A 15,300-nucleotide genomic window follows, 5' to 3' on the forward strand; every position below is an offset into this window, starting at 1 on the left:
AAGACTTCTTGCAAGATATTTTGTCCTAAATAAACTAGGCTACATTTTCTTCACAGAGATAATCAGCCTGAAACAGGAGAAAATATATTTTGAAAGTGGTTGAAAAAGAATGGGAATATTACAGGAGAAATCTGGAGTTAGGATCATGTGTTCCACCAAATGTCTAGGGAAGACTTATTTGCTTTAATAAAGACAGACAATGAGGAGTCATGAGAAGATCCATGAGAAAATCCTCATCAAATACTCTGTTTTGGAAAGTGTGTGTCCTTGAGACAGGAAAGCAGCAGGGGCAGAAATACCACGGTTACCTGTACACTTACCCAAGGTCCAGTTCTAGGGACAGCGTAGCATGGGCTTCTGCAGAAAACGAAACATGTCTTGCTCTGCAGTTTGCTTGCCAGGTCACGATGCAAGCTTTACAACACAGAAACTCTATTGAAAAACCCCCAAATCACTAATTTCATTAAGGAAATTGTTTGCAGTATGGAAAAATTCTCCTAGTAGAAATTTACACATTGTCAAATCACGCAGACGCAGCAAAGTTTGCATTGCTATGGAAACAAAGCTTGTGCCGTGAAAAACAACTTGCAAGTGACTGTGAAAAGTAAGTTTTCAAGAATGACACTTTTCAGCTTGATTGTGAAAGACACAAGCATCTTGGTTTAGAAGGCTGTTTTTATTTAGTTTTCCACAGAGACAGATTACTTTCACCTCCATTCTCACAAGTCTGACATCAAAAACTATCAACATACATATATGAACTATACAGGCAGAGAAATCTGCCAGTATGGAGTTACACTTCTTCTATCAAACACACTAAGAAAAACAAATATGATCCCTTCCTTGCCCATCTAATAAAAAAAGAACATCTAAGTCAGGATAGAATGTTAATCATGAAGTGTTTTCTATATACGAGTCTAGTTATTTGTAAAAGAGTAAAAAAAAAAAAATCTAGTTTCTGATGTTTAAACAAAACATACTTTATACATTTGGCTAAGCTGAAATATCATACCTTGCCAAATGAAAAACTGCTCCCTAATGGTATGTTCCCTAGCAGCTCAGTAGGTATGCAAGGCATGCAATTCATTTCCTGCCAAGGTGGAGAAAAATGGGTAGGTCTGAGATAATATTGCTAGTGTGCTTGTTAACACTGTAGACTGCATATATATATATTTTGACTCTTAATCTCCTTGAAAATTTCCCGGGTACAACTTTTGAGTTAACTCCCTTTTAGCTCTCAGTGATGGAGTGTTCAATGGGAATTTCCAGAGCATTACAATCATCAGTGAGGAACACCAAGTCCTGCAGAAACAAACAAAAAAGAAGGCTAACATTTATAAGGAGGAAGGCAGAAGATAGCACAATGTTGAGAAGCTCAGGCTTCATCCAGTTTTGCTGGTTAGGGAACAGTGTGGAGACAGATAGGTCTAGAAGCAGAGGCCATACTGATGTATCTTGACCTACCCTTCTGCAGTAGGAGATCAAGATGGTGTACAGGCTCCGGGCTTTTTCCTTCAGCTCGTTCACTTCAAGCACCGTATCACATCTGGGGTAGGCCACAAAATCACGGAGCTTTGCCAATACACAGTAATTCTGCAAAGCACGCAAAAGAGGTCTGTATAACCCTGCACAAACACAGATTTATGTTCCTTGTCCACCACTTCCAAAATTCTTACTGCTTATGTGGGAACCTTGAATTCCTACCTCTATGTGCATGTAATCTATGTAACCTTTAGTTAGGAAAATTCACTGTCAATATTTCATAACAAAGATGTTTTGTCCAAATAAGTGCTTGGAAAAGTGGATGTATACAGTCTTGGTCTGTCAGCTTCTTTCTCACATGCTTTAGGAGGCAGCAGTGCCAATGCAATCAAATCTGTTCCTGTAGTAGGTGGAGTTATCTAAAGAATAGGTGCACTGTATTACTTTAAGAGAGCACCTGATTTAGCTGATGAACAGATTATCAAGATCTCACAGACTTGACTGCTCTGTTCCTGTACAATAGGCAATACCATGGCTACCAGTCAAGATTTTTTCAGAGTAATTTTTACCTCAAACTTTGTGTTATCAAAATAAAGCAGAGACAATATGAATTTCACAATGTCCTTGTGAAGCAGGTAAATAAATACCCCAGCTCTTGTTTAAGGCAAGGGAAACTGAGGCACTGAACTCACATTGCTTGGCTTTTGCAATGATGTGAAACACTGGCAGCTCTAGAACTGGGGTCTAGAGGTCCTAAATTATAAGACTTGATGGTGTAGTTGCTTCTGGAAAAATGTGTCAGACATTTGTTTTTTCTGATATTTTCTATTTTTTATTTACTCAGTGGAGCACTGGGAAAAGAAGCAAATATATCAAATATCCCAGGGCAGAACACTATGACATTAACTGTGTGTGCAGGAGGTTATTTTGTCTTTGCTGGAAGATGACTACTGCTGTCTTTTCTCAGTGTCACATTTCCATATCCTCAGGCACACTTTCTTTCTAGATTCAACATGTGGCTATTTAAAACAGAAAAAAACAGCAAAGGTATTCCTATACTTCTTTTAAATTGAAACAACATTATTATTTTATTACTTATTTTATTAAAACTATCAGAAAACACTTAGGATACAAATTTAAGTAGATTTATTAAGTGAAGAAATTTTATTCTGCATTTCTTGTTTTAAACTATTATTCAAAACTTGTTGCACATATTTAACTTCTGAAAAGGCTCTGCCATAATAAATTAATGATGTACATATGGCAATCACTTAAAAATATTGATTTCCTCATTTTTTAATCAAGTAAAATCTTAGAAAGTCCAAAAGAACCTTTTAATAAGGTTCAAAGTAAGATTTTTTTTTTTGTCACTCCTCTCTCTGGTTAATTAAAGTTTTAAACATTCCTTTTAAACCACTCTTCTGAGGTACAATCTTAAGAGTTATTCTCACTTTTCATAAACTGCTTTTACTGCACAACAGTAAGAAAGAAGTGTGCAAACTTACATGTATGTCCAAATACAGCCTGGGCAGTGTCTCCACACACGAGTCCTGCAGGAAAAAAGAAAGACCCCATTGCAATTTTGTTTTGAGAGAAACCTGTGTCAAAAGCAGCAACCTGCAGCTTCTGTGCAGGAGCAATTTCTAGGTGGACTCACCACATCTTTGGAGGTCTGCAACTCCTTAAAGGACTCTGTGATTTCTTTGCTCAGAGACAACACCCTCGAGTAGCAAGTCGGAGGGGCTGCACTGGCTAGCAGGGCTGCAGAGAGCAGAGCAATCAGGCTCAGCAGCATCTTCATTGTGGGGTGTTTGTCCAAAAGAGGAGGAAGGAAGGGAAAGAATCACCGTCAGTGTTTAGGCAGGTACTGGTGAGCGTCAACAAGTAAGTTTGACAAATCAGCCCTCAATTAAATAGTCTCCTGCATCAACAGGAAAAAAAAAAGCCTGGGGGTGGTCCAAGCAGCAGCTTACTGCTGTCTTAAATTTCCTGCCAACCTATGAGACAGAGCTGCTAGTGCTTTCCTGCCTGGAGGAGGGAAGGAGGGAACGAGAGTAATAAAAACAAACACCACTGGCACTTTTCATTCCAGAAAGAAAAAAACCTAGTAAGCATCTCAAACAACAGAAATCTGTGTAAGAAAAACCACAGGCTTATCAAAGTGTCATAGGCCCCGATCCTGTATGTGCTTTGACACATGCATCTGTTTTTTGAGAACCTAATGTACAGCTGTGGGACTACATAGGCTGTAGATAGAGAGAAATTCTTCCAGGATGGGTGTCATGTTGGCGGTATCAATCAGGCCTGTTTATCATCCTCAGAAACTCTGAAATATGGTTTTAAAGGAAAACTCCCAGGTCTAGTATAATTTTCTCATTTAACTTAATCATGCATTAGTGGAGTTTGTGATCCTGATGGATATGGATCAGGTAAGGAGTAAAGTTAGGTCCCTGAACTTTAGGAAGGGAAACTTTCAGCTCTTCAAGGAGATAATCAATAGGATCCCCTGGGAAACTGCCCTGAGGGACAAGGGAAGTGGAACAGAGCTGGTAGATATTTAAGAAAGTCTTCCATAGAGCACAAGAGTTAGTGATCCCCAGGAACAATAAACCAGGCAAGGAAAGCAAGAGACAATCATGGCTGAGTAGGGACCTGCTGGTCAAACTAAAGGAAAGGAGCAAATGTGGAGGCAGTGGAAACAGGACAGGTAACCTGGGAAGAGTATAGAGATGAAGTTTGGTTGTGTAGGGATGGGGTGAGGAAAGTCAAACTGAAGCTGGAACTGAACCTGACAAGGAATGCAAAGAATAACAAGGGCTTCTTTGGTTATGTTAACCAGAAAAGGAGGTCAAAGAAGGTGTACCCCCCTCCATAAACAATGGTGGTAAACTCTTGGCAACAGATGAGGAAAAGGCTGAGTAACTCAACAACTTTTTTGCCTCAGTGTTCAATGGCAACCTCTCTTTCCACAGTTCTCGAGTGGATGGACAGCAGGATGAGGATTGGGAGAGCAAAGTGATTCCCACTGTAAGTAAAGATCAGGTTCACGACCACCTGAGGAACCTGAATGTACATAAGTCTGTGGGACCTGATGAGATGCATCCCAGGGTCTTGAGGGAGTTCGCTGATGTAGTTGCCAAGTCACTTTTCATGATATTTGAAAAGTCATGGCAGTCAGGTGAAGTCCCAGGTGACTGGAAAAGGATAAAAATTTTACCCATCTTTTTAAAAAGAGTAGAAAGGAAGATCCTGGGAACTACCAATTGTCAGCCTCACCTCTGTGCTGCTGAAGGGAGCCTACAAGAAAGATGGAGGGGGACTTTTTACAAGAGCATGTGAAAAGGACAAGGGGGAATGGCTTCAAACTGAAAAAGAATATGTTTAGATTACATATTAAGAAGAAATTCTTTCCCATGAGGGTGGTGAGGCACAGTAGCAGGTTTCCCCTAGAAGCTGTGGGTGCCCTGTCCTTGAAAGTATTCAAGGCCAGGTTGGATGGGGCTCTGAGCAACCTGGTCTAGTGAAAGGTGTCCCTATCCATGGCAGAGGGGTTGGAACTACATGATCTTTAAGGTGACTTCCAACCAAGCCATTCTATGATTCTATGCAAATGCTCACAGTTTATCAATCTAAAAATAGGGCTTGTTATGACTGCTTGGGAAGTCCAGTGTACTTACATATTCATGGTCTCAAATAGAGCAAATACATCTCTATATGGCTGTCATAAATGTATAAAAACTATTTTGCTTTCTGAGTTGAATTTATGAGGTTCTGTTCTTTTATTAGATGCCAGACGGAGCTGAGAAATCCAGATGCTGGGATGCAGGCCTGAAGCCGAACATATGTTGTTTTATATGTTAATTGTCCTGTAAAATGGAGGTACCCTTGAATGAAGAACTGGTTATTTTGAAAGTTATGCCACTCCCCAACTTTTTAAATTCCGATTTTAGTGAGGTATTAAGCAAAACAATTACGTATCTGGTGAAGTACTGCAATCCTCTGACATTGCAGTAGACCAGGAAGGTTCACTGAAAGGTGGGAAACTAGTTTTGGGGAAAAATAAGTACTCCGTATGTTGCAGAAGACTGTGAGTTAAATCCACCAAAAGACCTGGAGGAAACGGGAGAAGAGAGCTGCATTCTACTGTCTTGTTACACACTTCTTTGCCTTCGTAAGAAACAATTGGTTTAGTAACATCATGTGCTCCTGAATGTTAGAGAGGTAGGCCGTTGGAGAGGAAAGAAGAGCTGGGAATCCTGGTTATGGAGATTTTAGGACTGACCTTGGAGAATGGGCTACTGGGTTCTATTTTCAGGAAAGGGATTTGCCTGGACAACTGAATGAAGATGCCTGAGGGAGACAGGAAGCATCTTGAGATGGCCCCAAGCAGCTGGATCACAGATCTAAACACAGCTACCCAGTGAAAGTCCAAGGAAAGGATGCTACTGACTGTGAGTCTTGCTGGTAGAGAAACAGACTCTTAATCACCATCTCATTACTGTAAAGAATAGCTGAAGGTAGGAATGAAATATTATCCTTCTATCACATTCACATTTGGTAAGCTGCTAAAATGTATTTGCTCTGCCAGAACAGCAGTTTTCTGAACAGCATAAATGCTCTCCCAGTACAAGAAGTAAGTAACCAAGCTGCTGCTAAGGATAGCTTGGGAGAGCAAAGGCTGCCCCAAAACATTTAATCAAATTAAAAAAAATTACTATTTTGTGAAGGGGAAAAATAGCTAAAGTGATTTGCTTTGAAGTTTTTGCTCAGTTGCAGTATTCCTGCCTCGTGGTTTCTCTTTGATCCTATAAAAACTAAGTCAAGGAAAGTCACTTGTGATGGATATCTACTCAAATAGTTTAAAAAGTTAGCTAACATCAGAAACACCAGTTTTTTTTTTCCCGAAAAAAACCCGAAAGACCGGAGTTTAATTTCCTCACCTACATCTTCTCCCTGTGCCAGATTACTTGCATAGTTGATTCTGACCCAAAGGAGTATTTCCCAATATCTACTAGCTCATCAGTACTACCACCCATCTCAGCATGCAGAATATGCAACTCAGTTAAAAAAAAGACAAATAGTCTCTTAGTTATTTTCTGTTTGTAGCTCATCAGCAAGATTATCCTCAGTCTCCGAGTACATTCAGTTTCTGTTTCAGATATGGGTAAATAAATTCTTTTTCTCTAAGAAGCTCACTGGTGTCAGTAGAACTTGCAAGTGACACCAGGCACTGGAAGTTCTTTCAGTCTAAGGCATCTGGCACAGTTACCGAAGCCCTTGAAACTCCAGAATCTTTTCAGTGACTGTTTTTATCCAGTCACTTATGCAAAGCCACTTATTAATTCTGGTGCATTCCCTGCCTTGAGCAGAGAAGGTCTTTAACAGGGAGATACAAGCTGTTCTTCACAAAGGCTAATAGCGTCTTAGAGGCAATATTCAAATGGATGTGGAAATAGAATTTAGAGGTACAGGAGGGGAAGGGGCAAAAGATCAAAATATATTAGTCAAAACTCGCCTAAGGATTGCCTCGATGGAGAAGCAACTATTTGCAGCTCTTCTAGTCTGTGGGATAACGCTTAGTCTGGCATTAGAAGGGAGCAGAACAGGAGATAATCAGTACCACCATATTCACTATGATCATCATGCTACAGACATCTCCTGCACAGACACATCCTTATCATGCTCTTCCATCCAGTGAGCATATGGGGGCTTCCAGGGCTCAGGACACACACTCTCTGAGTTTTGCCTTAACTCTTGAGGCTGATGATGTCGCTACATGTCTGAGTACTATTTACAGTACATTTATTTACTCTTATATACAGAATATTCCATGGCAAAAGCAGACCTGGGCTGAGAGGAAACTTAGAAGCCTATCATGACATAACTGTGTATATATTTATATATTTTTTTAAAAGAGGTATGTTGTTTTTTTGCTTCCAAGTTACTGAAAACTCAAAAAATAATACTTTTGGAAAAGTCAAAGGACTCACTATGCAGGCAGAAATTCCTCCCATGTTTGAACAGTCTAACAGGGCCTCCACCAACTTTGACAAAAGCCCTTTCAACCTGATGATTTCCCAGTACCAAAATCCACTTGTTTAATGAAAATGTTTATTTAAAAATAGTCAGGGACTGTCATGAGGCAGCCTCTGAAAGGAGCTTCTGAAAAATAGGTAAAGTAAAACATAAAAACAGTAAAACAGAGGAAGCCCTGTGTATTTAAGCAGTGCTTCAAAGCCCTGTGACTCAGCTGTGTTTGTTGTGACAAAGGTGCCACTTCTTGCTTCAGGGCAGGGCTAAACTGTCCTGCAAGCTTTCATCTCAGGACCATGCTTTTTGGAAACCCTGGCCTCTTGGTTAAGGTCTTACCTGTTATTCCTTGCTGTGCAACAGTACACTTTTTTGAGCCTTTTTGTAGACATCAGGACTGAATTTTGGTACAGGAGTTGTGCACCCTCACACTTTACCCTGAGTCTTGAGGGTGCTGGTGCACAAGGCTGCCAGCTGCCTGGCACAGAAGGGAAACCAGGTATGGCAGTGTGCCTGCATTTGAAGCTGGGGTAATTCAGTGTGTCTTATTTTCTGTTCTGTGATAGCAATAGGTTTCTGCTGGTGATCTGCATGGCTTGGCCAAGCTGTGGGCAATGGACAAAGCAGGCAGGATCTCAGAGTTGTCACTGGGCTGCTGTTGCAATGCCATTTCCCCATGACAATTAAGCTTACTCAGTGGTACAGGCTTCTTTTTTCTTTACTGCTGTTGTTATTTTTTAAAATTTACATATATACTGGGGAAACTGATGCTACTGCTCAAAAGCCTGTTCTTAAAGAAAATGGTTACAGAAGCAGCTATGCCATCTGGGTCTGAAAAAGTAATTAGATGTTCTGAAATCTGTATGTCTAGCTAGCGTGAACCTGGCACTGGGAGTTTCGCTGCAGGAACACATATGGAAATGAGGAGTCCCGTGGTCCAGGACAGAGACAGGACAGCCCAGCAGGGCTAGGGAACGGGAATAATTTCTATGTGCTGCCTCAGACCAGTGACCAAATCACTGACACTGCCTGTGCTTACCAGCCCTCTCTGTGAGTGGTGTCCAACTTGCCTTTGGAGCAGAGCAGGGGCTTGTGCAGCAGTACCCTGGAACCCCCAAAGTAAAGGAGCTCGGGGCAATGGCAGCACTCAGGACCGCTCATAGATATCCACACAAATCTCTGTCACTGTAGTGCAAATGTAGCCTGGCTTGTCTCTGTCTTGGCTGCTGCCTCCATAATGGGGATAATGGTATTTCCCACAGACGCTGCGGGAACACAGCCATCAGCACCAGGGAGACGGGAGATTACGTGGTTTTAGCCCTGTCAGGGATACTCTTTTCAGTGACTGCAAGGCATATTGATTCAAGTAATGCAGGATTTAGAGTCTTAAGCTTTCACCATCTTGTTAAGAAAAAGACAATTTTAGCTTGAAGTAACTTGCAGACCTCTCTGGTGAAATAACAGTGGTGCTTTCAGCCCGGTTCCCTGTCTAGCCATGGGCACAGGAGAGCAGCCTCATCCCAGCAGGACGTAAGTGCCTTGTCTGTACTCTGTCTGGGCTTTGAGACCACTCACATGTATAAGTTATCCCCATGTAATACCATTCTTTATTAATACTGAAGTCAGGGTTGCAATAACAGGGTTTCAGGGAGGGAGCCTTGTTCAGGTTTAGAGCAGCAATATTTCAAGTTATTCATGCTTTCCTACTCTGCCCTTGCCCTCCATCCTCCTCTCTCTCTCTCACATGCAAATGTGGCAGATAGCTACAGGTCTTATCTTTGCTGGTCAGCTTCCCACCGTCCCTAATTACCCTTGTGATGAAACATTATGTCAACCACTAAGGAGTGTATCAGAGATGATACAAATAAATGTATTCATCTACCAAACTTGTCCCTGATACAAGCCCACTCGGGAATTCAAATTCTGAAAAATGCAAGGTCTAAGCTCTCTGCTGTCCCTCCAAGGAGCTCTTGTCTGCACTGTGGTTAATATGCAAGGAGATGAGGGACTGTATTTTCTAGGACTGGTATTCCTCTACCTTTCAGAAGAATTATGTCACTAAAAGAAAATAAATGGATGAGACTTAAAGTGCAGGTCTGTATAACAATCCAAGCTGAACGGGAATCCAAAGAGGATTCTCTGCTCATCTACAGCCTGCACAGAAGCTTTTTAGTAGCTGCTTAGCATGCTAGCAGGTGCAGTTTTCTACTTATTCTTGATCAGAAAACTGCAAACGTCACAGCTTATGTTGTTGTGTGTATTTCTAGATACAAACAACAGTTCTTCCAGCAAGCCAGAACAACCACGAGGTAATGTAAATTCTCATCTCAGCTGTCTGAGAAGGTAAGGTATGAGTCCACGCAATACTTCATGTCTTCATAGTTCTACTTTCTTTTCTGTACACTGCTTTTCATGTTTTATATTTAAGGACAGTGGAAGAAATCCTGCCATAACTGAAATCAATAACATAAGTCACAGACTCCTTTAGAGTCACATTCTCACTTTAGATTAAAATTTGTGTTCAGTTTACTGTTCTTAGCAGCATGAAAGCCCTGAAGACAAAGTAAGAGTAAATCAGTCACATTATTTCTTGTTTCTCAGAAGGAGTATTACCTTTTGGAGTCCTGTCTGTTGGTGACACAACACAGATTCAGAGCTGTCTTTGGCAGTGCCCTGAAACCAAATGATATGACAAATACCTTGTACAGATAAAATACTGTTCTATGGAATAAAAATGTATAAAATAAGGTGGAATAGTTGAGGATCTACTCTACTAGGTAAAATCCAGAAGTGATGAAAGTGAAAGGAGGTTCATTTTCTTTAAGAAAATCAATAAAATCAATAATTATATTTTTGTTCTGTCAACTTGCCTTGAAACAAAGAAAAAATAAATATCTGAGCACATCAGAAACTGGTGTTAACACCAGACTGTGTTTCAGATGCAATTGCCATTTAAACCTGGACAACTTCTATGTTTTAAATTCTTTTGATAAAAATAAAATGGAAAAAGCATCTCCTTCTGTTTCTAAACCACATGTAATGAATTCCCAGATGACTAAGTGTCCCTACAAGTGTATTTTTTAGTTTGGTTTTAAGTTGGGTGACTAAGAAAAGAATTAGTTGATACATGAAATGTAGCTGCATACATATATGGTATAGTTGATAATATGATACGATAATAAGACTGTGGCTTGCAGAGGGTCTTGCCTACACCTGGAGGTTGCCCTGCTGTCCCCACAGAGGCAGAGCAGTGTTGCCCCAATTCACCTGGTGAGATGTAGGTAGCATTCAACAGGTAGTTTTGAGAACATCTGCAAGGATGAGGTACCAAACAGGCCCCTCCTGCCTGCACAGCCGGTTCTCAGGCAGCTTCCCAGAGAGCAATTGGTGTTGGGTTAACCCAGTACTGGGTTAAACATTGGCATTGGGTTGCACAGGGCAGCAGGTGCAAGGGACAGATGTGTGTTCATGGCCACTGCCTGTGTGAAAGTTGTGGCAGATCCAAGGGTGACCTGTGGGACTCCCTCAGCAGCAGTGTGCCTACTTACTCTCACAGTTTTATAAAGTTTCATTTTATAGTTGTTCCCAAAAGAAAAGAGAAATAGTGATACAGAACTGAGACAACATTACAGTGGGGTAATGTAGTGAGGAAAGCATTGAGGGATAGCACAAAGAGAAGTACTTCAAGTGAAGAATCACCCTAGTTGCAGTGTTATGCCTTTCATGTACAGAAAAGCCAAAGTCTTAAACATCTATACTTTTAATTTTGGACCATTAACTAATTTCCATTAGAAGACTAATCAAATTAACATTTATTTTCCTCCTTTCTATTTGGCTGCAGCTTTTCTTGCTTTGTTTAGGTTTGTTTGTTTGTTTGATGTTTTAGAAGGGTTGTGGCTGGGGAAGTGAGAACTTGGCTTGATTTAAAATGTAAATGTAATTCTATCAATCTTCCCCTCCGCTAATGGTCTGCCTGGGCATTTTAAGGGCATATAGTGAAAAGGAAACTGTGACTGCTAAAGAAAAGCTACCCCCTGCTGTTTCTGTTCATATTTATTTCACAATCAGCCCATTGAAATGGTGTGATTCACACTCTGATGTTGTCGTTGTCTAGCTGGCAAAGTCACTGATGAATTTAAAGAAGTTTCCCAAGCTGAAAACTAGGCAAACTGCATTTGGGCAAAAAGCAATCTTATCAGCAATGAGAGTCAGTGAGTCACTGCAGTGATCTCTCTTGCTGAGAGCTGAGGCTACCCTTGCAAATGAGAACCTCTCTTGAAATAAGAAGCCTTCCACAAAAAAATGAGAAGTGTTGCTTTTGAAACATAAAGTGTCCTGATATTCATATACACAGAGTATACAACAGTAAAAGCATGCTAAAGTTTGCAGGGGCAATTTAAATATTCTTTGTTAAACATTGGTCCTCAAATAAATAGTCCAAAAAGGGTAAAAGAATGTGTGAGTGCATAAGAGGGAAAGAGGCTGCCCAATTCCCCAGTCATGGCTAGGCTTCAGGAACGAAGATTTGGGAAGGCTCTATCCACATTTGTTACAGAATTCCCCAGTAATCTTGAGTAAATATTAAAGGAAACCCTTGTGTGTTTAATTTAAATTATCTGGAGCCAATGTACTCACCATCTACCTTATAACCAAGCAGCTTGTGTGAAATAACAACTTGCTGGTAACACAAAGACACACAGCTGAAGCGTTGTCTTTACTGTATTAATCACGATCTATCTTTGTGACAAGTGTTATCATATACCCTTCCACTGACATAACTTAAACTTTTGGGAGTCTGTATCAACATAGAATATCAGAAATAAATAAATTAATGGAAGTAATTAAATCCAATAGTGCTATGTTTTTGGTTATGTGTTTTTGCATAGAATTTCTACTGTAATGCAAGAACTCATTATGTGGTGATGATAGAGGAAGCAAAAAAACCCTGCTAAGTTAATTACTACATACTTTTGCACTAATCATGGGAGGAATATCAGCAACTATTTAGAATTACCATGAAATAGGTGAATTTAATCTTAAGATTTATCAGAGGAGTTACAGTCAGCAGGGACAAGAAGATATTGATGCATATATAAATGCAGGGATTTGTTCATCTGACATATTGCAAATACTTTTGGCCACCCATAGTAGAGGAGGATGAATTTAGACTGCACTGGGTGCAGAAAGAACATCAATAATATTCTGTGTATGGGAGAATTGGGACAATATGTGATATTTCCCTTCTACCTCTCTTTCCTTGCCACCCTAGTTACTTTTCCAACAGCTGGGTCCTTGTCCTGTTCTCCTGCCAAAGCTGGCTGTCAGCTCTGTGGCTCAGGGCAGTCCAGACCCATCACAGCCTGCCTTGTTCACAATCTGTTTTCCAATGGCTGTTACTGAGAAGTTCTGCAATAAGGGTTAGAAAGGGAGATGGTCCCGTAGACAACTATGCACATACATCCCAGTCTCAAAGAAATAGAAATCCAGGCACATCAGGACTGCAGAGCCCAGGCAAGATGGAAATTCTTCTGTGCTGCACTTTGGCTTGGACTCTACCTCGATGACTGACCAGTAGCCATTGGTTTGACTGAGACGAGAATTGAAGCTGCAGAGGCACAGGACAGTGGTCCATGGCTTTCTAGGAGAGAGCCCACAGCTGCCTGAAATAGAAGCTGGAGGACTTGGAGTCCAACCCAGAGAAGGATGTGATAATGCACTGGCCAGAGATTGTTGTCCCACTGGACCCTAGATTGAATACAGCATTAAAACTCCTGTGCCAGCAGTATTGTGGAGTTACTCAGTTGCTCTCAAGAAAGGCTAGTTTTGCTCCTGGGGAACATGAAAGGCACATGTACAGGCAGCACAGCAGCTGCTACGCTATGAACTGCACTCAGAACATCAACCCATTTTATTCATTAAATGTACACTAGCAAAAAAGGTTGGCATCAACTTTGTTCACATCAAAAAGACACAGTTTCAATTCTTCCTATTGCATAATTTAGGTACATGAGCTTCTGTAATAAAACAATGCGCCAGACAGAGAATGATAGCATTGTCCACACAATTTTCTCTCTGACACCAAAGAGAAATGGAGCAAATGGAGTCAAAGAAACTTAACAACATTCATGAAAGTATTAAAGGGATCAAAGCAGACTCTTTGATTCTGTTTTTCACATACTTTTCAAAGAAGGGCTACATTTCCAAACACAGTCTGTCGGTTCTTGATGCTGGTAAACTGGCTCTGTTTAGCTTTGTGCTTTGATAGGAGTAGGAACAAAAAAAAAAGGTCTTTAGTGAGATGCATTTTCTAAGCTCGAGCATTGAACTTCTAGGAAAAGGCTAAATGTATTTGTTGCTCTTTGAGGACACTGAGCCTTCATTGAGAGAGACATGGTGCCAGGCCTGAGTAGCCCTAAAGAGGAAGCAGCACTTGCAAGCATGAGGAAAAGAGGAAGCAGCACTTGCAAGTATGAGGAAAAGCTCTGAGCAGATCTTTTTTTCATCTGTATTTAATACACCTTTTTGTTAGCAGACCAAGCCACAGGGGAAAAGAGCAACATACAAAGCATGTAAAACCATTTTGGAAAAGGTGCCTGACCGTAGTCCTTTTATAGTTAGAAAATATTGATTATTTTTATGTATCTATCTCCCATTATTTTCCTAAAGAGATAGGCAAGGTTTCAAGGCTCCTGATTTAAATGCACTGAAGGAAAATATTATTTTTTGAAGTTATAATTTGACCATTAATGATGTCAAGCGTGCAGCCTTTCTCATACCCTGGCAGGCTGCACTCCATTTCTGTCTTTGTAAAATCAGATTTTCTCTCCATGCTGCAGTGACTGTAAAGCACAAGCTGCCCCCAGGGAGGTATTTTGTTTAGCTGTGCGGACACATTCCTCCAGGAAATATTGAAGCCAAACCACACACACACATGCACGCACACAGGCACTGTATTAGAAGAATTCAAACCTTGAACAGAAAACAAACCAGTACTGGGTCTGGAATCTGAACTTCAGTGCATGTTGAATTGTGTTTTTCAAATTCTTTTTTGTTTTTACCAGGTGGGCTGTGGACCAACGTAGGCACTTTCTGAACACAGAGAGCACTGCCCAAGCACAGCCCTCCATCCTCTGGCCATGTCAGAGTGAAAAAAAACAACACAGAAAAAAATATTTACATGTCCAACACTTACTTGTTTTTTCATGTGTGAGACAAACATGGAGAGTGGCAATTGTTGTCATGAGTCAGAGTTTGCTGCAGACTGAATTTTCAGTATGTGACTCTGGAGGAAAATCATTCAAGATGGGAGATAAGAGAAGTCATATATGTATGATTTATCTTTTATGCATTCTTTTCTGTTTGCTCACTGAAGGCAGAGCTGTGAAAAAATCAAGGTCTATTTTCTTCTGAGATGGAACCAGATGCTGCATCCAATTTGCCAGCTACTGTCAGGAACAGGATAACTGATACAGTAACACAATGAAAATTATGAGAGTCTGACCCTTGCTTAGGACTTGGTTTCAGCCCTGAAACAGAGCTGCTATTAGGCCAGAGCCTCTCTGAAATTGAATTCTAGTGTTTTATTTTTAAAATATTTATTTATTCAACACATTTATTTATTAATCTATTTTCTTTATTTATTTAACATTTTTTTATCAAGATTTTTATTTATTTAACTTTTGTGTGTTCTGATCACCAGAAGTAAAGGCAACAGAGAATTTTAGGCTGCTTGCAGTTGGCTCAGATGTGCAAACATGAGGACAAACCATGAGAGGTACTTCTCCTGCC

The 15,300-nt window shown here is 40.5% G+C and overlaps 1 protein-coding gene across 1 annotated transcript; it reads right to left on the minus strand.

The window, feature by feature from the left end:
- Positions 1-657: 657 nt before the first annotated feature.
- On the minus strand, positions 658-3,526 carry CYTL1 (cytokine like 1). The gene is made up of 4 exons (XM_027736261.2): positions 3,140-3,526; positions 2,988-3,032; positions 1,465-1,593; positions 658-1,302 (listed from the first exon to the last, which is right to left on the minus strand). The coding sequence occupies exons 1-4, from the start codon at positions 3,281-3,283 to the stop codon at positions 1,231-1,233; spliced, it is 390 nt and encodes a 129-aa protein (XP_027592062.1). The 5' UTR covers positions 3,284-3,526; the 3' UTR covers positions 658-1,230.
- Between the last annotated feature and the right edge of the window lie 11,774 nt (positions 3,527-15,300).

This window comes from Pipra filicauda, unplaced genomic scaffold (genome assembly GCF_003945595.2).
Source record: "Pipra filicauda isolate LSUMZ 115617 unplaced genomic scaffold, ASM394559v2 scaffold43_size3849885_pilon, whole genome shotgun sequence".
NCBI classification, from domain to species: domain Eukaryota; kingdom Metazoa; phylum Chordata; class Aves; order Passeriformes; family Pipridae; genus Pipra; species Pipra filicauda.